This window comes from Vanacampus margaritifer, chromosome 16 (genome assembly GCF_051991255.1).
Source record: "Vanacampus margaritifer isolate UIUO_Vmar chromosome 16, RoL_Vmar_1.0, whole genome shotgun sequence".
Classification (NCBI taxonomy): domain Eukaryota; kingdom Metazoa; phylum Chordata; class Actinopteri; order Syngnathiformes; family Syngnathidae; genus Vanacampus; species Vanacampus margaritifer.
In genome coordinates, this window is record NC_135447.1 from 7,911,591 (window position 1) to 7,933,826 (window position 22,236).

General features: G+C 39.9%; 2 protein-coding genes across 6 annotated transcripts in view; one reads left to right on the plus strand and one right to left on the minus strand.

The window, feature by feature from the left end:
* Positions 1 to 523: 523 nt before the first annotated feature.
* tbc1d8b (TBC1 domain family member 8B) lies at positions 524 to 15,293 on the minus strand. 2 transcript variants are annotated; one of them, XM_077546523.1, is made up of 21 exons: positions 15,042 to 15,293; positions 12,778 to 12,888; positions 12,550 to 12,668; positions 12,139 to 12,364; positions 11,311 to 11,551; positions 10,405 to 10,612; positions 10,129 to 10,296; positions 9,899 to 10,060; positions 8,747 to 8,897; positions 8,445 to 8,659; positions 8,099 to 8,216; positions 7,717 to 8,002; positions 6,539 to 6,668; positions 6,364 to 6,462; positions 6,126 to 6,194; positions 5,808 to 6,048; positions 5,657 to 5,722; positions 4,476 to 4,568; positions 4,302 to 4,349; positions 4,112 to 4,209; positions 524 to 2,839 (listed from the first exon to the last, which is right to left on the minus strand). In XM_077546523.1, exons 1-21 carry the CDS (start codon positions 15,166 to 15,168, stop codon positions 2,435 to 2,437), a joined length of 3,381 nt encoding a protein of 1,126 aa, XP_077402649.1. In that variant the 5' UTR covers positions 15,169 to 15,293; the 3' UTR covers positions 524 to 2,434. The 2 variants fall into 2 exon arrangements, with proteins under 2 accessions (XP_077402649.1, XP_077402650.1); XM_077546524.1 differs by lacking the exon at positions 4,476 to 4,568 and having other exon boundaries at positions 525 to 2,839.
* Positions 15,294 to 16,250: 957 nt separating this feature from the next.
* The window catches only part of radx (RPA1 related single stranded DNA binding protein), a 42,743-nt gene continuing 36,757 nt past the window's right edge, over positions 16,251 to 22,236 (plus strand). For 3 of the 4 annotated variants that reach the window (XM_077546181.1, XM_077546178.1, XM_077546179.1), the window contains exons 1-14: positions 16,252 to 17,307; positions 17,700 to 17,842; positions 18,054 to 18,246; positions 18,461 to 18,569; positions 18,725 to 18,825; positions 19,115 to 19,234; positions 19,325 to 19,420; positions 19,512 to 19,679; positions 20,266 to 20,423; positions 20,505 to 20,629; positions 21,080 to 21,121; positions 21,200 to 21,291; positions 21,371 to 21,607; positions 22,043 to 22,228. In XM_077546181.1, the coding sequence (XP_077402307.1) occupies positions 16,719 to 17,307; positions 17,700 to 17,842; positions 18,054 to 18,246; positions 18,461 to 18,569; positions 18,725 to 18,825; positions 19,115 to 19,234; positions 19,325 to 19,420; positions 19,512 to 19,679; positions 20,266 to 20,423; positions 20,505 to 20,629; positions 21,080 to 21,121; positions 21,200 to 21,291; positions 21,371 to 21,607; positions 22,043 to 22,228 (2,359 nt within the window). In that variant the 5' untranslated portion in view covers positions 16,252 to 16,718. Of the gene's footprint in view, positions 17,308 to 17,699; positions 17,843 to 18,053; positions 18,247 to 18,460; positions 18,570 to 18,724; positions 18,826 to 19,114; positions 19,235 to 19,324; positions 19,421 to 19,511; positions 19,680 to 20,265; positions 20,424 to 20,504; positions 20,630 to 21,079; positions 21,122 to 21,199; positions 21,292 to 21,370; positions 21,608 to 22,042; positions 22,229 to 22,236 lie in introns of all 4 variants that reach the window. The other variant, XM_077546177.1, reaches the window with a different exon arrangement.

Sequence of the window (22,236 nt, forward strand, 5' to 3'; positions counted from 1 at the left end):
TGTTTGTCCTTTGTTTCACAAAGGAGTATTTTGTGTTCTAAGACTGAAATGAACAGCTGGAAAGCTGTTAAATAGGCCAGGCTGCCACGCAAAAATAATGTTTATGGTGCCAATACGCTTGTGGTCAGTTTGACCTCCATAGATGGTAAAGTGAACATACAAGGTCTACACACCCCTGTTCAAATTAGATAAAATAAGACCTAGATAAACCATTTAAACACTCCACATTAATATAACCCATAAACTGTACAACAAAAGTTGGGTTGGGGGTAAACGGAGGAAACTTTTCAAGAGGGGATGTAAAAACACCCTCTAATAACTGAGGATGTGTGAGTCAGCACTTCCATTTACTAAATTAATTAATTAATTAATTAAATTAATAGATACATAAAAAATAAATTAAATTCCTATTCATATTCAAATTCATGAATTCCTGGTTGTGTTTGTGCCAAATCTTTTGGAATCATGGCCAAAAATATCAAACTCAGTTTGATCAGACCATGAAACATTTTCGCAAGTGTTTGTGACATACGCAAAATCAAGTAAGATCCAATCCCCAGAATTGTATCTTTGTAATTCTGCCATTTTGCAAAGATGATTGCCAGTTTTGATCAACAATGGACCCTCATGTGCCTTTTGCAAAATATATTGCAAATCTAAATACGTTTTTAACCTGGTTAAATAAAAGTCAATGAAAGAATAATAATATTTAGATTACTTTAAGTATGTTTTGTTGTAGATATGATTTCATATTGAGCAAGGGTGAATGGGCAGTGAATTGAGGCACTAAGAAGGATCCAAACCATCTTATTAAAAGATAGACCACTTTTTATTACTACAACAACATTTATAACATAAAAAAAAACCGATAAGCAAGAGAATTATTGGCAAATCACATTCTCAGCAAATGCAGCAGACAATTAACTGCACACATTAATGACTGAAGGAATTAAATACTACAGCAATCGCCTTTATGTCATGGGAAAAAAAATCCCTACAAAGCAGTCATGGGTAATTCTACTTTTCCCTTCAAACAAAATTAATGCCGATCTTTTGAAATGTGTGACAGAGTAACTAAACCCAAATGAAAATGTCAAATCCTCTCACATCAAGGTTTATACTTGGACAAAACAAGACCTTTTGTAAAAAATAACATTCTTGTCACAGACAAAAATACATTTAATATCTATCTTTTAAATCAGATCAATATATTTATATTTGATCAATTAAGCATATTAGTTACGTTGTATAACAATGGATGGCATGGGCATCCACTTCCTTGTGTATGGCTTTAGGCTTTATTTACTGACGTCATCAAAAGTAGACTATAATATATGCAACATTTTATAAGCCATGTAAACAATGATCATCAGTTTTCAAAGGTGATGCTGGTTTGTACTCACAATCGCAGTACAGACTATACATGTTAAATGCAATAACAAATGAAGAAGAAGAAAAAAAAAACATCTCTGGCACTCAAATTACGTCTAGAACAGTCAGAAATAAAGCCTCCGAACGAAAGCACCCAGGACCTTCTGAACCCGAACGCCTCCAACGTGTAGGCATATTCTCCAACAATGTGCAACAAGTCATTGGGACGCAAGCAGCAAAAGCACAGATAAATAAAAAAACAACCTCACACTTTGCATGTTGTTGAAGGCGCGCATCAAAATGTGCTACACATGCTTAAAACAATCATGTTGAACTCAGTCATAATTTTCAAATGATTTCTCTCAGGATAAACATTTTTTTTTTTTTTTTTTTAAACGCATACAAATTGCACCCTGAGATTTGATGAAAGTAAAACATCCTTCAACGTCCATTCCAAGCAGCTCTCTACTCTAGTCCACTTTGAGCCGCTGCACTGGTGATACGGGTACGAGCTACACTGTACCGAGTGTTGCAAATGAAGAAACAAATGGCAATGCTTCTTCTCCAAACAGATTTACAGGACAACACACGTCAGCGGGGCATACAGTTATTATACATCACATTGGTGATAAGCGTTAACAGTACAACGGGGCTAATCTGCCAGGAGCAAACTAGGTTGATATGACGGTTAGTATGACATCAGAGATGATAGGAAAACCTCTTCTATCAAGACTTTTGAACACTGTACAATAAACAGTACTTATGTCTTGTATACAATATTAGCGATATCGTACGGGCTCTATGGCATTCTGGCTGGGTGCAATGTGGAAAAGAGAGACTGTTTATGAAATCTGCATAATGAGTGCTATGAAGTCAACATTGTGAGTGAAAAACACTGTTGATTGATATACAAGGAAATAGCGGCATAGGAATGTCCCTTCGTGAAGAATACAGGATTGAAAAGATGCCTCTTGTGTGCATGCACCTTTTAAGCCATTTAAGGATTTCGCATGTCAGCCCTTTTTTGCTCTTCATCCGCCGATTGCCTTACTAATCTCTCCAATCACTTGCTATTTCCTGTTAGCTTCAGCTGGGCCACTTGAGCTAGCGTCATTTTACTCTGAATGTCAACGTGTCTGTCAAAGAAGCCGACTATTGCTGGCTCGTTGAGCAACGACGCGAGGACCTGCTCGAAGGAGAAGGACCAGTCCACCCCTGGCTCGGGCCCGGCTTCCTGCGGGCTGGGGGTGTCGGAGCTTTTGGGTGTGAGAGGAGCTCCGTCCCCCCCGTACGCAGGGGCGGGCTTTGAGGACGCAGCTGGGCTGCTGGGCTCCTGCAGTTTCCGGCCTACTTCCTCCATCCTTAAAAGGAGGCTGGTCACGTGGGCCACAGCGCGGTACAAAGTCTCCTCCTCTGGGTCGCCATGAAAAATGTTGTACAAGGTCTTGGAGAACTGAATAAACTGAGCCTAAGTTAAAAAAAAAATAAAAGAAGAAGAAGCATAATTTGAAAATATGCACCAAATTCACCCATATATATAAAAAAAAAAAATACAAAAAAAAAAAAATAAAAAAATAAAAAAAATATATATATATATATATATATATATATATATATATAAAAAATTTAAAAAAGGAGAGCAATTGATGATGACATGTCAAATCGGTAAAATTACCGAATGAACAATACTGAGCTCTGCAGAAAAATAAAATAAAATAAAAATATGCACCAAATGGTGGAAGGGCCCACAATTTTTCATTAGTGCTACTGAGGGGATCACATAGGACCACACAATTCCTAACCAGATGTATAATGAAAATGCTATTTTAAATACGGACAAAATACGTACATATATGCAAAATACGTGCTGAACAAGAAACCAACATAAATTGCTACAATTAAACACCACCCCCCCCCCCCACACACACACACAAAAATCAACACACTCAAAATGTTAATATTTATTAATGCATCTCATTCCAAATCTGCAAAAAAAAATATTAGGCTTATTCACATTGTACTACAGGGAAGTCATGTCTGCCATCTAGTGGTGATTGGTGATTTTACAACTTTAAACCACCGTCATCCCCAGCACACTCGCACTTTGGCACCCACTGAGTCGCATATTAGCATTCCCCCCCATTTTTGTTCAATTTTCTTTTCTCATATTATAGATTTTGCTGGTCTCCCCTCCCCATTTGTTAAATTTTGATTAGAGTTTTTTGAAGATTTTTTTATTTATTTTATTAATCAAGGGACCACTCAGAGTGTATCCATGGGCCACCAGTTGCACATCCCTGCACTCGATGCTCAAAAGCATACTTAGATAAATAGGCACTAAATGTTTATTATAAAGTATATAGTGAACACTAAATTGGTGATATGGAGACAAAAATAAAATAAAATAAATAAAATTATTTCATAATGTATTTTTGGGGATAGTTTTAGCCCTCCATCACACAACATATCAACACACACCTTTTAAACCCATCGTGAATTTTTTTTATTACAAGAAAAAAAAAAAGAGGACAAAATAGAAAATAGAGTGTCTCATTACTCGTTACTCTGATTTGGGGTATTTTGAACAAAACATGTTAAGATTCTCATATATGGTTTTAAAATGTGGGGAAAAATGTGTATACATTCTGGTGCAACTATGGAGTGCAACACAACCCTAATTAAGTAAGTCATTATTCATCACAGCCTCAACAAAAGTAAATCGGCAAGTTAATTCAATTACCTGATTAATTCGAGGAAGGTCCTTGATGGTTTCTTCTTTCCTAAGTATTTCATTCTGCCATTGTTTCAGGTAGGCCTGCAGGTCCACTTTCCCTCGACCTTTCAATTACAGACACACAATCTAGTGTCACACACAGGAAAGATGTTGGCATTTGCACAAAGCCTTAGAATACACATAACTGTAAAAGTACCTCTTTCAGGACTTTTCTTAATCACGCCATCTTCTGGAAGATCAAAGTCTGCAACGTATGGGCTAAATGTCAGCAGACCATAATAAGAACATTGATATATTGAAGCAAGGATGACAATTTAGGGAAAGGGAAAAGTGAGACTCGAAGGAGGGAAGAAGCAGTCAAGACGCTAACCAGGAAGTCTACTCAAGTGAGGAGAGCCTTCTGTCGTTGCAAAACAGTTTGGCAGTCTTTGATCCTGTACGTGCAAAGGACTACCTGTGAAAGCTAGAAGAGAATGACTGTAAGCGCACTGAGAGGAAAAGATGAAGAGACAGAAGAGCATAAGCAAGGCAGAGGAAGTGTTGTCGATTATTAATCAAGAAAACATTGGCCATATAAGCCATTTGCATCAAATACAGTACAAAAACGTATTCTTCTGTGGTACTAATAACGATTGAGTGAATTTGAATTCGGCCCCATTTACCAATTGCTATGAACACCTAGCCCAAAAGTCAGGTGGGGATAGAATCCTGCTCACCTATGATCTTTTGCAACATAGGAAACTATTGAATGTTGTGTATTTAAGGGATACTTGACTCATTTTGCTATTTTAAGCAGTAAAAAGAGATTTCGTCCAGAATTAATTTCTTAAATTCATTATTTTTCAGGCATAATTACTTGCTGTCACTAAACTACATCATCAAATGAATTATAGACAAAATATGATCTTCTTACTGTTGAAAATGGCTCAATTTGAGACATCAGCTGTAAAATGGAGTGTACTACATGTCAGCCAACAGAGGGCGCTGTTACAGTCTACACGTTTGCAACGCAGCCTCGTAAGCACTAACTGCTATGCCTTCGTTCCATTGGAAGAGAAGAGACTCATTTTATTCATCCTATGTATTTTATTTTTATAGTCATTGTCTGCCCCGTAACTTGTCCTAAGCGACTGTCTTTTGCTGTCTAACACACTGACATCATGTGAGTATTTCTGCCAAGCTGTGAGGCCAAAATTCAAATAGTCTTCGTCATGACACAAAAAGCATAAAATGCCCTCACAGATCCACGCAGCTATCGTTACCATGGCAAAGATGTTGTACCCCATGCAGACTATTCTTGATGCTGCCTTCGAGCACATAGTGCCACATCATGCAGATCAGAGTCACAGATTCAAGGGCGTTCTCCCTCACCAAGCAATGTGCTCACTGAATAAACACTGATGCCGGATTTGGCGTGGTTCGCTTTCACTTTCGCGTTGCTTCTGTGTTGACTGAACGATTTGTTCAACTACAATTATTACATTCTGAGATTTAAAAAAAAAAGTGCAATTCAGAAGGTGACAGAGGTGCAACATTACTCAAGACACTTACCCGGTGGTAGATGCAGCTTGAAGAGGAACTTCAGCTTATTTGTAAAAGATCCACAATACAAATTATCTGCAGGAAATAACGCATAATGTTACTGAATAAAGAAAAATGAAAGCAGCATTTGTGACAAAGGCGGTCTGAACGGTACACTCACCAAGAGCGCAACAGAACTCTTTAAAGTTGACTAAGCCGTCTTGGTTCTCGTCGATTAAGCGGAAAACCCAAAGCGAAAGCGTGCTCTTGTTGGTGCAGAAAGTCCAAGGCTCCAGCAGGGAGAAGAGCACGCTGAACTGTTGGAAGCCCAGCTGGTACTGCTCCAAGTAGGCCAGACTCGGATCGTGGTGGAGCAGAGCTGGGCTCTTCATTGTCCAGTAGCAGCTGAGAAAATGTTGCCTCTGAAACAACATACTCGGAATGACGACTAGATTAAAGACACACTTGATTTGAGAGAACGGCTAAGTGGGTCACTCACTTTGAACAAATTGTAAAGCTCGTCAAGTTGGGCAGGAGTAAATTTGACGTCTTGGGAGACTACACGAATCTGCAAAGAAACCAATCATCACTGACAAATTTGAAATCACTACATTAGCCTCTTTTTACCTTTTTTTTTATGTAAACACATTAAAACACACTTTTTCGTAACGTAACTTGTAAAAACGTTCCTGCGATATACAGCGAACGTGGAAATAAAAATGAGAGTGCCGACTTACAACATTCTGCTTTGTTGTGTCCTCCAGTGTCTGGATCACAAAAAGCTTGTTTCTTTTTCGGGAACTCTCAACCTCCTCTGAGCGAATGCTGCCATATTTCTAGAGGAGAGAAAATGAACTTCAAAAACACAGTCAAATGGATCTGGGGGGGAGAGACAAAAAAACGCGGCAGTACCTCATAGGCTTCTCGGATCAGTTCGCTGATGTCCACGTTTACGTTGGTCGATTTATCGTTGTTGCCTACGGGGGCTTGCTGCACTGTGGGTGGCAGCGGGCTGTCTTTGTTTGTCACACTATCAAAAAATCTAAAAAAACAAATAAAATTTTTTAATGTGAATTAGGGCTGGACGATAAGGCCAAAAAATAAAATCTCAGTCATTCAGGACGATTACGATTTTAATCTAATAAACCCAAAAAATATTCAATTAACTCTTTGACTGCCAGACGTTTTCAGAAAAGGGATGCCGTGGGTGCCAGCCGATTTAAGCATTTTGACTGATCTTTCAAGGTCCACAGAAAATGATGTGTTTGGACTATGGAAACACACATACTACTAAATGAAAGATTGGACTCTCATCTTTCATCAGAAAAAAAAAGTTTGTTTCTACCTTATTCCATTTTTCAGTAATCAACAATAGAAAATGGTTAGTTTCACCTCTGTTTTGAAACAAACGTCTTTTAACGTCTTTGGCACTCCTCCCTAGGATTTTACTAAACGTTATTTAACGTTTTTGGCAGTCAAAGAGTTAAAGGTTTTATTTATCCAAAAATAATTACTGTGCAAAATGTTCAGACAACAATAATATATTCTAAATCAGTTTTAACATAAACCTAACATTCATAGTTTGTGCGTAACTCATTTGCTCCCCAAAACATATAAATACGTTCGATTTTAAATGTTTTAAGTGTACCAAAGACATATTTAAACATAGGCTTTGATGCGGCCTCTCAACTGCAAAGAACGGTTGAAGAAATGGTAGTTATTACACAAACGGCCAGCAGGTGGCAGCAGAGCAAAAATAGATCAACTATTCGATTTTTAACCCTATAACGCCTAACGCATCGTATTAAATAAAATTGTACTATTTCATGAGTACAATATTTTTTCCCCATTAAAACCCTGATGTATACGATCTATCACATGCATTGCCCAGATAATCCATTAGAGGGCAGTATCACCCAGCTGATGGCTTTTCCAGCAACCTTGCAAGATCGCCCCAATGGGGTAGATGCCACGGACTTCCGACTTTCGGGTTTTACACATCAGCGCCGTTTCCGGCCATTTCTGGCCGCGTTCCAACACTTGCACCCACCACCACCACCACCCCCGGTGAATTCAGAATAGACCCTTACTTGTTGAGGGTGGTAACAGCTTCAGCATCATCATGGCAGCTGATCAGAGCGTCCATGTTGTAATCGAGCACGGCCAGGCCGAGCTGCAGGATGGCTTTGATGCCGTCGTAGAAAAAGCAGTCCACCACATTCACGGCGCTTTCAATGGGCAGCACGCTGATGAAGAGGGTGAGAAACCAGGACAAAGAGACGGACGAGAAGAAACTCAGATCTGTCATATTCTCCACCAGCTGGGGGAGGTTCTCTCGAATCAGATCCTCGAAAACAGCCTGGTCGACCAACGCCCCTGGAGAAACAAAGTCATCGTATCGTCACCTAAAGACTGGCATAAATCAATCAAGGCCATTTATCAAATCCCCATCCCTGTCAGCCATCCTCTTACCTATAATTCTCCGGTTGAAATAATCTGGCAACATCCTCTCGCAGACAGCAACTAATAGCCAAAAGGCTTCCTCCTCTTTGGCGTAGAGCAGCAACACGGACGTCAGAATGTTCATGGCCTGAGTAAAATAAATGAGTCACTCTTTGACTTAACTGCTCACAGAAAAATGACGAGCATCAAGCACCCGTGTGTCCCTTGAAAGGTTACAAATCATGTCTGCCATGAGTGCATTTTTCAGTGCACCCCTTTTAATAAATATTCTAAAAATATTTTATATCCAAAATCTTGAATAACAATACAGTTCAATTTACAAATAAATATAAAGAATGCACAAAAGAGACTTTACCTGGCAGTAGCCAATTTTAGGGTTCCTATAAGCATATGCGGTGAGGACTCTGCGTAGGGCGGAGATTCCTGTATCACTCTGAAAGGCAGGATGCTCTGGCAGAGAGCGATGAAGGTCTCTCTCAATCTCATCTGTTGCCAACGTGCTCGTGCCCAGAGACTGTTCCACCAGCTCCGTATAATAGCCAGGGTGAGTGGCCATGTCGTTTACGGCTCCTTGTACATTACAGCATGGAAAGAAAGGTAATTATGAGTTGAATGTGAGAAGAATGTTGAGTGTTAAAAACAACAACAACAAATTACCTGAGAAAAGCATCCAGAGCTCTCCTCTCAAGGCTTCAGGAACTCCGCGGACAATCAAGTCGCGTGTCTTCCTGGTGAAGAACATACTTGTACCACGGCCATATTCCGAAAAATGGATGTTCCAGGATTGCTCCTTCATCTTCTCTTTAAGCTGTTGATCATGAGGATAAGGATTCTGGCATTAAAAGTGTTTTAACCAACTTTTTTTTTTTTTTAGACACTGATTTCATCAAACTGTGTATCTTAATATTTTAGTCTTTATATAGGGTGATTGAAAACATCCTATTTTAAAATACTTACAAATAATTTACTTATGGCAATTTTTTTGTGTTAATTCTTTAAGTCAGTGGTCCCCAATCTTTTCATAGAAGTTCGTAACTTTCACGTACCGGGAGGCGGCTTCTGGTGGTTTGTTAGGTTTTTAAAATGCTAAAATGTTTTAAAAACAGCAACAATGCTTTTAATAGGGTCGCTATGGTAACGCTTATCATGAATGATACCATTAAAGGGGTAATTTCAGTAGAACAATAAGTGAAGCTACATTTTTTTTTTCCTTGAAAATGTTCTATTTCCTAAGATCCGCCATGTTTTCATGTAATTTGACACATTGGTAGCCCATTGAAAAGAGATACAATGCTGCCATCTGCTGGCCATAGTTAGTGGGTGTTTTGGGATTTTACAACCCCAATGTCAAGGCAGCGCTGCACAGACATCGCACTGCCCATTGAGGAAAAAAAAAAAACATAGCAAACAAATAAATGTTTTTGGCAGCATTTATTTGGATTTTAGTAGACGTCATTAAAAGTTTTTGGCGGTAAGAGAGTTAACTCTTTTAACATTAGCGTTAGCGACCAAGATAATTAGCATCTTTATTTTGAATCACTTATCAACATGAAATGTTTTTTAGCTTCTGATAGACCGGAAGGATTTTTTTTTCAACTGTGCGGTCCAGTTGTTGGTGATCACTGCTTTAATATATTATTTTTTACCACCCAAAAAATAATATGAGACGAAAGTTAGAAGCAACACAAGTACATAGAAAATAGGGAGATACTTTTCAAGTTAAAATATGATGCCTTTTTCCACATCTATTAGCCATTAGTCAGGAACAGTATTGACCTTGTCCTAAATGCTAGTGTGTTTGTCCCATACCATTTTGGGGTCAAGGTTTTCAACATCTTGAGGGTGGAAAACCGTCATGAGCGCCTCCGTGCTTACTGCCTTGCTGCTGTCTTTCTGGCCCACCATGAGTGTCACATCCTCTGGGTTGTCATCAAAGTGGTTGATAAGCGACTGACATTCACCTCGGATGACCTTAGAGACAAGGATAAAACCATGTTGATGTTGGGGGGGGACGCCCCAAAAAACTGTAGAATTGTTACCTCTGCTGAGGCTGAGTGCTGCGGACTAGCACTAATCCCACATCTGCTGCGGATCGTTGTTGCCAGACGCTGGTAGTCCCGCACTTCAGTGAAACGAAGTGCCCTTTTCCCACGCACATACACTGTTAAAGCACGGCTGCTGGAATCTGGCTTCTCAACATTTACGACCTGGAAGGTGGCGCGTTGGTCAGCCAGAAAGTAATTTCATCATATTATGTGTGGCGGAAGGAAGTGTCAGCATGGAAATAAATCAAGTGAAGCCGTTGGGTGTTCTACCTCGCGCATTGGAATGATGATGTGACACTGGCTCCCGTCCTGGCTGGCAAAACACAAGTAGGTCTCAGATAGACAGATCTTGCCAAGTGTATTAAAATGGCTGAAAGGCACCCACAGGAAACTCTCGTGCACTTCTAACAGATTTTCCTCTTTGGGAAGCCTGAAAAATGTCCGGAACAGCTCACTTTTTGCATGAGCCTCTAGGCCTCTGTGGGAGAAAAAAAAAATGTCATGATGAATATCATAAAAACTTGATTATTGATTTATTTTGAGGAGGTTAAACATTTAAGGGGTTTGTTTTGTGAATTACCTACTGTATATATTTGTATTCTTACAGGAATGAGTCAATTAAGTGTGGGCAATATATGGCTCAGATGACAACACACTATAGATAATTTATATAAACAAAAAGTCATCTTCAGTCACATCAGAAATGTTGCCATTTTTTGCAATTACAAATTACTATTGGGAGACACTTATTGCTGATATGTCGGATATTCTGAAAGTAGCTCGGAATATTTTGCCTTACAGCAAATTGTATGGCGTTTCAAATATGCTTTTGCATATTGGGAATAAGTGGGCAGAACTAAATGCTGCTGAAGAGTGGGCGGTATTTCTCGCTTCACGATTGAGGTTAGTTGTGGCATGGTTGACTGCTCTTCTATGGATGCATATGTGGATGAATGCTATTGTATACCCTTGAGCTGTGCGTTGTATGTTGTAGAATCTTGAACCAGACATCTATTAGCTGTTCTATCACAAATTGTTATGAACTAATAATGAAACTGCCATGAAAACCAAAAGCCAAAAAGTGTCGGGTAATTTATGTTACTAAGTTGGTAAAAATGGATGAATTTATAACATGCAATCTGATGATCTAATGAGCAAAAAAAAACAAAACAGCACCTCTTGGTAATTTGCAGCGGGTCTGAGAGTGCTGTCTCTCTTTCAAAGGCCTCCTTATCGAAAAGGCGCTTAATGGAGTAGTCAGCTAGCTGCTCCATGATGACAAATGTTTCATTGAGGTGCAGCAGCATGGAGAAATAGTGATCCTCCCCGTGAGCCACCACATGAATGCTCTCAGTCAGGATGACGTTTGATGTTTTCTCCAACCTCCAAATCTCGTCCCATGAGATGACCAGTTTCACTAAAAATGCAAGCAAAATGGAAATATTCTGGAACTGTCAGGATAATGGCTAAATTCAAATATAAATATTGTTGATGCTAAATAAAAAACACTTATGTCCATTTTAGTCTTTTTTTTAATTTTTTTACACTTTTATATTTTTGGGATGTCTGCATTCAGTTTCATCGCCCCCAAAAACATTAAAATGTAAAAAAATAAAATAAATAAAAAATAATCAAAACACAAGAAATCTCAATCTGTTTAATTACTATTCGGATAATACTTCGAATTTTGAGCACCGATACAGCAAATCGAGGTATCACAATCATAGTACAAAGTAAAAACTGTTTTTGAAGGGCAATTTTGTGGGAGCATATAATTTACGACTGCATGATGTTTTTGAGAAACTGCACTATGAAAGCCAACGTTAGTTAAAATAAGTTTGCAGAAAAATAAGCAAAAAAACATTTTCAAAAGTCTGCAAAATTACAGACTGTGTATGCGGACAAAAATGGCCATGAACGAGCTGAAAAGGAGGTCAAATTGAAGGTTAAATGATAGACACCACTGTTAATGAAAGTATCTTTTGCAAGCAACAAAAGTCTCACCCTCAGATCCCAGCAGGTAGGAATAAAAGCAGAGGAAATTGGTGCTGAGGTAGAGCCAACCTTGGCATGGCACTTTGCCTTTCCAGTAACTGCAGGAATAATACGTGACCAGCTTCTCCTCTGGCGGCAGCGAAAACCAATTCTCGAACCTCAAGTACGCCTCTCTGAACTTCTCAGGATCATCCTCCAGCACGTGAGACGTCTTCCCTTCTTCAGCAATCAGACCCTGAAAAATACAACATACAGTATTAAGGGTGAGCTGCTGGTGTCATGACGATGCCAGGTTACACCAAAGCGTCCCTCTATGGTGCATCCCAATGAAATGAATAACATTAAGACGGTGTCAATGCAAAAAGACTACGGTGGCACAATGATACATATATCTTGTACTAAGTCTTTAGGATTTCGTACTCTGATCTTGCCCTGCACAAAGCTGGTGATGTCCTCGCTGGAGTCGAAGACAGAGAGGGTCCTCATGATATTCTGCATCAGCCAATCCCAGTGCTGGAATATCTCCTCCTTGGTGACACCTGACACAACATACGGAAATAGCTTACACAATGATATTTTATTTTCTACATTACATTTGAAAGTTCAAATTCAGCAAGAAGAGAAAAAAATGCTATCACAAGCAAATACCGCATGCTATCGACCAATACACTTGTGAATCTGGCGTATGGTGCAGTATGCGGAAAGGAGCCACTTTGGATGTGGAGTCCAGTACTGTGTCCAACGTTCCCACAAGGAGACCTGCAACATAGAGTGGAGTGATATTTTAACCAACACTGTGTGACCTTCACACTTCTACAACTACAGGGCACAATTATTACTTAATTCACAGCCGCAATCTCATTTTGGTAATATTGTTTTTAACTGTGGTTTAGGACTAAGAGCATCTCAAAAGATTATGTTCCGACGGTGTCTGAAACTTCACAAAAGATAATGACAATGTCAACGAGATTTTTGTTGAAAAATATGTATTTCACTTAGATTTACATTTAATAGATTGTGCTTCTAAACACGAGCTAGCAGGGTAGAACGTGATTCTGGGCTTGACGTCAGAGATACGCAACTACCACATCTGGCACTTTAAGGCTTCTCTCTCACATTCCGCCCATGAATAATTAACAAGTAGACAGATAGACTTCAGATTTGCACTGGCCTTGCTGCTGTTGTGGGTAAATGACTTCTTAGCATGTTCCAGTATAACATTTGAGGAACTTCAAGTGTCACAAAACATAATGCATCATCATGCTCTCATTGGGAGACGACAAAGGTCATCTCACTGTACAGAATAGACATTAAACCCTCTGAAAGATTCTTGAGACATGAAAGGCTCTCGAGTTGTAGAGGGCTTCAAGCTGCAGCATTCAGCTGTCGCTATTATATTACACCATGCAGGTATAATGATTAATTCCGGTTATTATTAAAGCACACTCTCTATTGTTTAACACATTCCTCGCCATGGCGGGATGGAGTCTTACTGCTTTAAATGATAGTCTGCTTGTCTTAATTTTTTATGCAGAATGCCATCACAAGTCAACATCAAAGTGTCTATACAGTAGCTGACACATTTATTGGCCAGGCTGCGAGTCTGACATTACAGTGATGTTAAAACAAAAATGGTGGTAAGAACTACATTTACTAAATTACATTAACTTCAGCAATTTTTGGGGATAAATTGTATGTGTCAGAGCAGTTTAGATGTAACATACGTTTTACTTTTATTTGAGTATCTTTGTTAAGAACAAACACTACTTTTATTCTGTTTCATTAAGATACATTCTGTTCAGGACTTAGGTTCAAGTGTTTATAATTGAATAAAATCAGATAGGCTCCAGCTCACCCGCAACCTCAGTGAGGATAAGCATGACATAAAATAGATGGACTCCAAGTATGCCACATGTATGCCATGCACCGTCATCTGTGTCTGCCTAAAAATGTCATCATTTCAGCCAACAAGATCGCCACTAGGAATTTGAGAAACACACTGAAGACTGTTTTGGTATGCGTTTGTAAAATTTAATGCTCTGTGGAATAAAGCCAAATTGCAGTTGTGCATGTCAAATGGAACAGGGAGAAAAGCAATCTGCAATGCACAACCGTCAAGATAAAGATGTAAGTTGGCAGAACTTAAATTGTTTTTGAGTAATGACATAGATGTCAGCATTGCTGATAAATGTGGGTGAATCCACCTGTTCTATGTGATCAAATATGCCTGGTGAGCCTATTGTGCTGTTCCGCGTGTGTAAACAAAGTTAATTCAAAAGCATTTATTAGGGCTGAATTTGCTATTTGGACAACTTGGTAATACTCAAAAGTAACAGTACTCTTATTTGAATACATTTTTTGGGCAATTGCTTTGTAAACTATTCACCCACTTTGAGTTGTCAACGCAAAGTGACCTGGGGCTGTAAACAAATGCACCTTTCACGTCATTTTTCTGCAAACCCAAAGCAAAATAAATGATCCATTCTCAGAATCTGAATGAAGATGATACAATCATGTCCTTACTCCTTCATCTATAATTATCCAGGCTAACCTGAAGCATAGCTACAGGCCAGCCAGCTTGAAATTAAATGAACAGTGTAAACAAACATCCCCTGTACTTTGCTCCATGCAAACCGTCAGGCAACTATTATGCTCGAACAAATTACACTTTGACAGGTAGATAACAATGTTAAGACAAGCCATCTGTTCACTATTTGGCATTAAACCTGTTGCAGTGCATTTCTAGCATGCTACTGTATGTACACTGTCTTCTCGATCGTCAGGAGAGAAAAAACTCAAACAGGAAAAGATGGTCATTCGTGACCCGTGAGTCAAATAATACCAACTTGGTATCTTAAAACACAGCAGCTACCAAACATGCGAGGAGGTGAAAACATACCCCCGGACGTTACCTGTCAAGCCGCCTCCACCCTCACCGTACCCTCGCCTCCTTTGAAGCACGAAATACTCATTATCCTTCTCGGTCACCCACAGTTTAAAGGCGTTTTTCAGCAGGATCTCTTCGGGTTTGAGCCACATATTTAGAAACGTCAGCGGGTTCGCCTCCAAAACCTCCTGTCATGCCACGGTTACCTCCAGCGTAGCATACACATCAAAACCGTTGAATATTTTGTTTGTGTCCACCGTCGGGATGCCTCCCTTCCCACGTAGACAAGAAATGTTGCCAGGCGCAAAGCATTGTGGGATTGTAGTTTTTCCGAGGTTGGAAGGAGAAATTGTTGTATAGTCCGTAATAATGGTATCCTTATTAGTATCGACATGTCTGAGTTTATATACTGTAGAACAGTATTTTTTTGGGCCCACTTATTTCAGTAATTAGAATAAAAACTGTTTCAGCTTTTCCACCCCACTGTGGTAACTCATTTGTTTCCTGTCATAAAGGAAGTGTTGGCTAACATGCTGATTTGTGTGTTGTGAAATTGTGTCAATTTTATAAACTGTAATTCTCCTCTGTGAGTGACGCAGGTGAAACATTTCTCATAAAAGATCAGGATACATGTTTTTTTTAAACTGCAACACTGCATACATTTATTGTTTTTGTTAAATGTACAATGTTGATTGCAACATGAATCTACAAAGCATGTTCAACTTCTTTCATCCGCCTCTCACAGATGACTTGATGATGGGTGAAAGATGGACTACACCATAAACTGATCATCTGTCAATCTCAGGGCACATTCACATGTAGAGATGATGAACATTCACATTGTCATTGAACAGGAACTGAACCAATGGTGTCTGGATTGCACCCTAGTCAGGCGAGCTACACCATCTTGACACTCAACACAACAATGGCACCTGTTTCATTAATATACAAAGGTAATAACGTACATATGCAAAAATGGCTACTTCCACGGTTTATTATGCAGCAAAGAGTTCTGTGAATGGCCCATGAAGTTCCACTAGGTTACATGCCACTTTGTGACACTGGTCTTTTCAGCTGAAAATTGAACTTAATAACAATAAATATATTTTGAAAATAGCTAAACAATTTATACGTTTTACAAAAATATAATAACGTGTATAGAGTTATTCCATCCAAAATGGGACTACAGGAAATTAACTACAAATGCAGACATCTGGAACTACAGAAGTTTATTTGTCGCGTAGATGACGTCATATTCGTCCGCCTCTGTCTCTCACAACTGCCATGGGAGCGGGCAATTTGAAGGAAGCATTTCTCGTACGCGTCCCTTTTCTAGCTAGAACCGCCAGACAAAAACGTCGATTAGAGGTCGGCATAACTCCAAGATACGGACTGTTTATTTGGTGAACATTTGCTTACTGTTCTGTAACTGTTCTGTCACTGTAGTGACGCAACCAACGAGCAACCGGCGGTTCGTTAGCTACTTGGCTATCGAACACCGTTCGCAAACCGGGTAAATGAACAAAAAAAGTATATACTGTATATTTTTATTGGTGGTTGTAGTAAGATAAGTTACCCCATGGTTTATCATAAATGTGTGGTTTCTCACGGCGGCACCATCTCAACGATGGGAAGACATCAGTTAGCTAACGAGAGCTAGTTTTCAAACTACATTGAACAATTTGTTGGATGAACTTCCGCGATGGATGATACCTCATCAACCTCGAATTTCATTCCTCGTCCATCTTTCCTTCGGAGGGCAATGGAGCAGTTATCGACCAGGCAGTACCTACAACTAACTGAGGAGGAAGATGAGGCGGCGGCGAGTGTCGCTGTCATCGCAGTTCAGCGCTACTTGTGCGAACAAAGTGAAGGAGAGCTGCGTGAGAGCTACTGCTACGACGTGACTGTCACCGACGGAATGTGTCGGGCCAAATGCTCCCTTCACCCAAGTTTAAATCACTTGGTTCACAGCAACAACCTGAGGACAGGCTCGGACATCATCATCACGCAATGCTCGTTCGTTTACAACGAGCGCACAGTGGGTCACGGCTATATCTGCATCAAGGAGATAAGGTGCACCTCGGGCAAATCGGCGCTGCTGTCTCACGTTCGGGATGTCAGCTCACTGCCCGTGCTGGTCAAAAGTGGCATGGAGAGGAGCACCTTGCTCCAGAGCGACATCCCCCTCCAGCTAAGTCGCAAACACTACCTGTCTCTGTGGAATAGTGAGTATCCAGAAGGAGACATGTGGATCTCGGCGCCTTCCTCACGTGACCCAGTGCTGGACGGTGAGGTGCTGCGTTCAGTGTCATGCTGCTCGAGCCATCATTGTAGAAGTAGGGTAGACTCAAATTGAGCAAATGATCATCCTCTCGCAATGCCTCTCTTTATAGTGGCCAATTTACATAACCAAACTGGCCAAAAGTCTGGTTAAAGTAAAACACAATGACAGTAAAGCATAAAAAGCCTAATAAATAAGTGAACTTGAGACTGAACCCAAAAATATCAGTAAAATATCATTCTTGCCCCTGTAAGCCTTTTGGACACAAAATGGGAAAAAAACAGGAAGTGAAAAAACGTTGTCATTGTTTTTAAATGTGTCAAAATCCTCAGATTTCTGCCTAACTACGCCCTGCCTGCACGTTGTGTCAATACCCTCCAATGTTCTCTTGTCCAACAGTGAACAAGATCTCTCTCATTAATAACCTGGAGTCAGTGTTCAGAAGCACATGTAAACCCCTCCCTCTCCTGGTGAAGATAATACAGAAATCCAGATTGCGCTATTATGGCAAACTCGGATCCAAGATCGATTTCCCTTACCAGGTAAGTTTAAACCCACTAATGCAGTGGTTCACAAACTGGGGTCCACGGAACCCTGGCAGCGGTCATTGAAATAATTTTTATGTCCTTTTCATCTTGGGTCCTTGAAAGTATTTCTCTCCTGTAGGGAGCTCTGGACCCAAAATGTTGGAGAACACCTGCGCTAAAGACATAACCTCCAGTCCCCATCTGACTTTACTTAATTTTCTTTTAGGCATATTTTGAAGTTGCTGACCAGAGTGGCATCATGTCTCTTGTGCTTTGGAACGAGCTCTGTCCACAGTTTTACAACTCGCTCAATGTTGGGACGGTGCTGTACATCCAGAATTACGCTCTTAAGTTGAGTTACTCAAATCGCTCACGCCCAAAAATGGACCATTATGGAATCAAGACATTTACTTCCATTGGTATGTTTTCCATCACGTTTAAACTGTGTGTGTGTGTGAGAGAGGATTCGTTTGTTGACCTTTAAGCAGTGGTTCCCTACCAAGGATGACCTAACATTGAAAGGATTTTCAGAAAATCATAATTTTATTTTTATTTTGTATTATTTATTACAACAATAATAGAAAATTGGATGCTGGCATTTGTGATCTCACAGTTCTATCTTTTATCTCTCAGAAATCTGCCTGAACGCTCGCAACCCAACTTCTATAATCACCGTGGTGCCACCTAAGAATGTCCAACCTCAGTGGTCATTGCCTGATGTGTCCTATCGCTTCGCCACAAGGTGATATAACCTCAAATCATCCGGCCGCCTTTACTTTGCACTTGAGCCCTACATGTGCATTTTTGGGGATTGTGCAAATGCAAAAAAAAATAAAATAATTTACCCTGTATTCATGTTGTGAACCATGATTAAGTTCACGTTTTCTTTTTTCCCAGATCAGAGATCGAAACACTTGCCAACAACGCTGTTTGTGACGTCATCGGTTTGGTAACATTTGTTGGTCGTGTTGAAAGAATAAAAAGAAAAGGCAACTTAGGTGAGTCTTCCCTAACCTACCTCTTGGTCATGCACACCCTGTGGACACGCAGATAAGAAAATTCAGCTCTACACATAGGCAGTGCTCCATTTACGACACTCATTCTTATGGCAGTGGTGTGACCCAAATTTATACTTCATTTGGAAGCTTTTACTAACCTCTGCAAACTAGATCACTGAGCACCGTTCGTAACCTCAAAACCTTGTATGTCATGACCATTGTAAATCAATGATCCCCCTGTATTTTGATAGACTTGATGTTAGATTGACCTTGCTCACTTTTATTGCAGGCCCTGAGAAGTACTGGTCGTTCCGCTGGGTCCATGCAATAGATGGAACATCGGAGCATCCCTTTGTCCTGGAATTGTTTTCCTCCTCTCAGCCAGAAATCTTTGGCAGTATATACCCATGTAAAACCCCTCATATGATACCTCTACTGACTTCTAAAGCAAATCTGCATCTCAATTTGCTAAAAACATCATCTCTACTCTCTCTCTAAGTGGCTTACCTGGTGTGCACTCAGATGCGAGTGTGCCAAGTGGAAGGCTCCTTGCCTTACCTCACTAGTAGCTGCGAGACTGAGATTTTCATTACAGGTTAACACCGCTCAAATCTTAAATGTCATCTGTCTGTAGCCATAGGGAAGACGAGTTGTTCAATGTGGTTTGAACTTTGTCACCGTAACAGGCTACCACAAAGGTCAACCATATAAAAATGACCCCACAGTTATGAACCTCATGCAGCGGAACAAGACTCTGAAGGACAACATGGTCCTCGATAAGGCGGCTGTTGGTGGCCATTATTGCTACCCACATGCCCCGCGGACATTCACCCAGCCAGTGGCAGAGACCTTCGGTGCAGTTACTGTTCTATTTATATCACTTTTTTTCTCCTTTCTTTTTTATCTAGAAGTTTCATTTTCATTGTGTGGATTATTAGCAGCAATGACATAACATCACTTTTTGGAAAGTTCATAGTTCAGATCATAATCCCCCGACACTCACTGGCATGAAAATAGTGAAAATAGCCCTAAATTAATTTCTGACTTTAGCATTTCTCAGCATTCAGTGAGTGGCACAGAGTATTTGGGCCAGACTGGAAAAAAGCAATACTTGTAAATAAAGTCAAACTCTTAACAAAAAAAAGATCAACAAAAAAGTCATACCGTTATTAGTACAAAGATAATTCCTAATTGTAAGAGAAAAGGTTACCAAAAATACTAGAAACATATTTGCAAAGCGGAAGACTGAATTGTGTAGTTTAATTGTGAAATGATTCAACTTGTTCTTCTTCTAGATAAAATAAATCAGATAGCATTTGCAATAACCTCGAGCCTGCAGTGTTTGCAAATTGATGAATATGCTTCACCCTTATCTTCGTATATTATTCATTTGGTGGTTGTCCACTGTGACTTTTGTCTTATTAAATGTTCACTCGACAGAGCAAGTTCCCCTTGTCGCTGCTTCCGACTTGAAGAAGGAATTGGAGACCCTGCAGTATAGAGAGCATAAAAAAGTTGCCATTCAAGGTCATATCTCGGCTATTAGATATGTGGAAGAATCAAGCATGGCTGAGCCACAAGGTCATGGGTCTAAAGGGGTATGTATGATACATTGCTTAAAATTGCCCTATAGCAATGTCATTTTTATAGACTTGAGAGAAATACTTTGTTTTCTGCAGGTGCCAGATGTTTCCACAGGCGATCATGTCGTATCAGATGTGTGTGATGCAACTTTGTCAGTCAATTCTCCATCGGCCCCATCTGAACAAGCATCTGTGAGAAGGAAAAGGACGATGAAGACAAGGTATGATATTTTTATATTTCAATATTTTTAATTTTGTTTTAGTTTTTGTGGTAGTTTATTTTTTTCAATAATAAAAAAAAATAAATCATGGAAAACATATTAAATATTTATTAGCTTTTTACCCCCCCCCCCCCTTTTTAATACATAATTTTTGGGGTTTATTTATTTTTCTCCGAATGCTTTTTAATGGGTGTTTATGATACACAGATTTTTGCTATTTACTATCTGGTCCTTCCACTGTATTCAATTTTTTTGAGAGAATGAAGTTTAGGTTTGTGTTTGTTAGTTTAATCATCAAAATTGTATATAAAAATATGTGTATAATATGAAGTCTGTTTCACTTTTTGAATTGAAATACATTTTCCACAATGTTCTATTTTATTGAAATTCACCTGCATAGTGAACATAGTAGTGGACAAATTAATTAAATTAAGCAAATATTTTTTACAGAAATACAGCAAAGAGTTCTGTTAACAGCGTGCCGGCAAAACGGTAAGAACGATGCTGCTACTAACGTTAACACAAGCAATCGACTTCAACAATGTTCAGCTGAGGTGTCTGCTTTTACAGAGGAGCCAGAAATGCAGAAGTAGAAAGAGAGCTGCAAGAGGATGAGGGAGATTCTGAATCACGGCGACAGAGTCTGCAACCACAAAATGAAGGTTCGATTGTGAACTATGAACCTACTTTATTATAATGCGCAGATTTTGATCTGCTCGTACGTGGATTTGTTTCCACCAGGCCACGGTATGCTAGCCTGGGAGAGCAGCGGGTGGTCAAGGCAACAACAAGAAATCTCTGTGCATTTGCGTCACGGCGCTCTCCATCATGACAGCATTTCTCGAAGTTTCACCTTGGATGACAAGAATGCCCTTCTGCGGTGGAGCAACCTTCATCCCATGCGTTGGACACCAGAGCAGTCAGCCGATGTACTCCCAGTCACCGTTTGCCCGGGATACTACCAAGTTACCATACTAGGTAAGATTTTCAAATTTGGATTTCTCAGACAAACATGCATTCTGATGTGCTGTTAGTCGTTCATAAACACTACACCATTTAACATGGAGCCACCAATGAGTCTTTCTTATTATTATTCAATGCCTGAATAAAACAAGGCAAGGCAGCACAGTGGGGTAGTGGTTAGAACGTGTGCGGTTGGAAAATAGCTGGACAATTCAGATGGAGAACTTGGTGTAATTCTCTGAAGGGGAAAATACTAAGTCGCAACATCATCTAGATGGACGTAATTTCTTCCAAATAGTTTCAGACCAGACAAACTGACCTTTAGTTAGGCATACTTGAGTCATCAGTGAGTCACCAGGAAACAGAGGATTTAATGAGTGTATTACAGTGTGGTTATCTTAAATCAATGCACATGCTTAACCTTTATTTTAAAAAAATGTGTTTTGGCAGGCATAAACAAGAAAATAGCTGTCGATGCAGCATTTTTACCCATTGTGCACTCCAGCAAGCATAGAGCCGTAGGTCTTCCTCCGGGTCGTCATGACAACACCATGCTGTCTTGTCTCTCTTCTGGTTTCCTCTGCCCTCCGGGCGGCGTCACCTCAAGCCACAGTGAGGAGTCACACCACGGACCAGGTAAAATT

Excerpts from the sequence above, each read along its gene's own strand:
- tbc1d8b (XM_077546523.1), bottom strand. The coding sequence starts at position 15,168 with ATGTGGCTCAAACCCGAAGAGATCCTGCTGAAAAACGCCTTTAAACTG. Across the intron at positions 8,660-8,746 it reads GCTCTGGATGCTTTTCTCAG|GAGCCGTAAACGACATGGCC; the intron begins GTAATTTGTTGT and ends GTAATGTACAAG. Across the intron at positions 4,350-4,475 it reads TCACTTGAGTAGACTTCCTG|ACTTTGATCTTCCAGAAGAT; the intron begins GTTAGCGTCTTG and ends CATACGTTGCAG.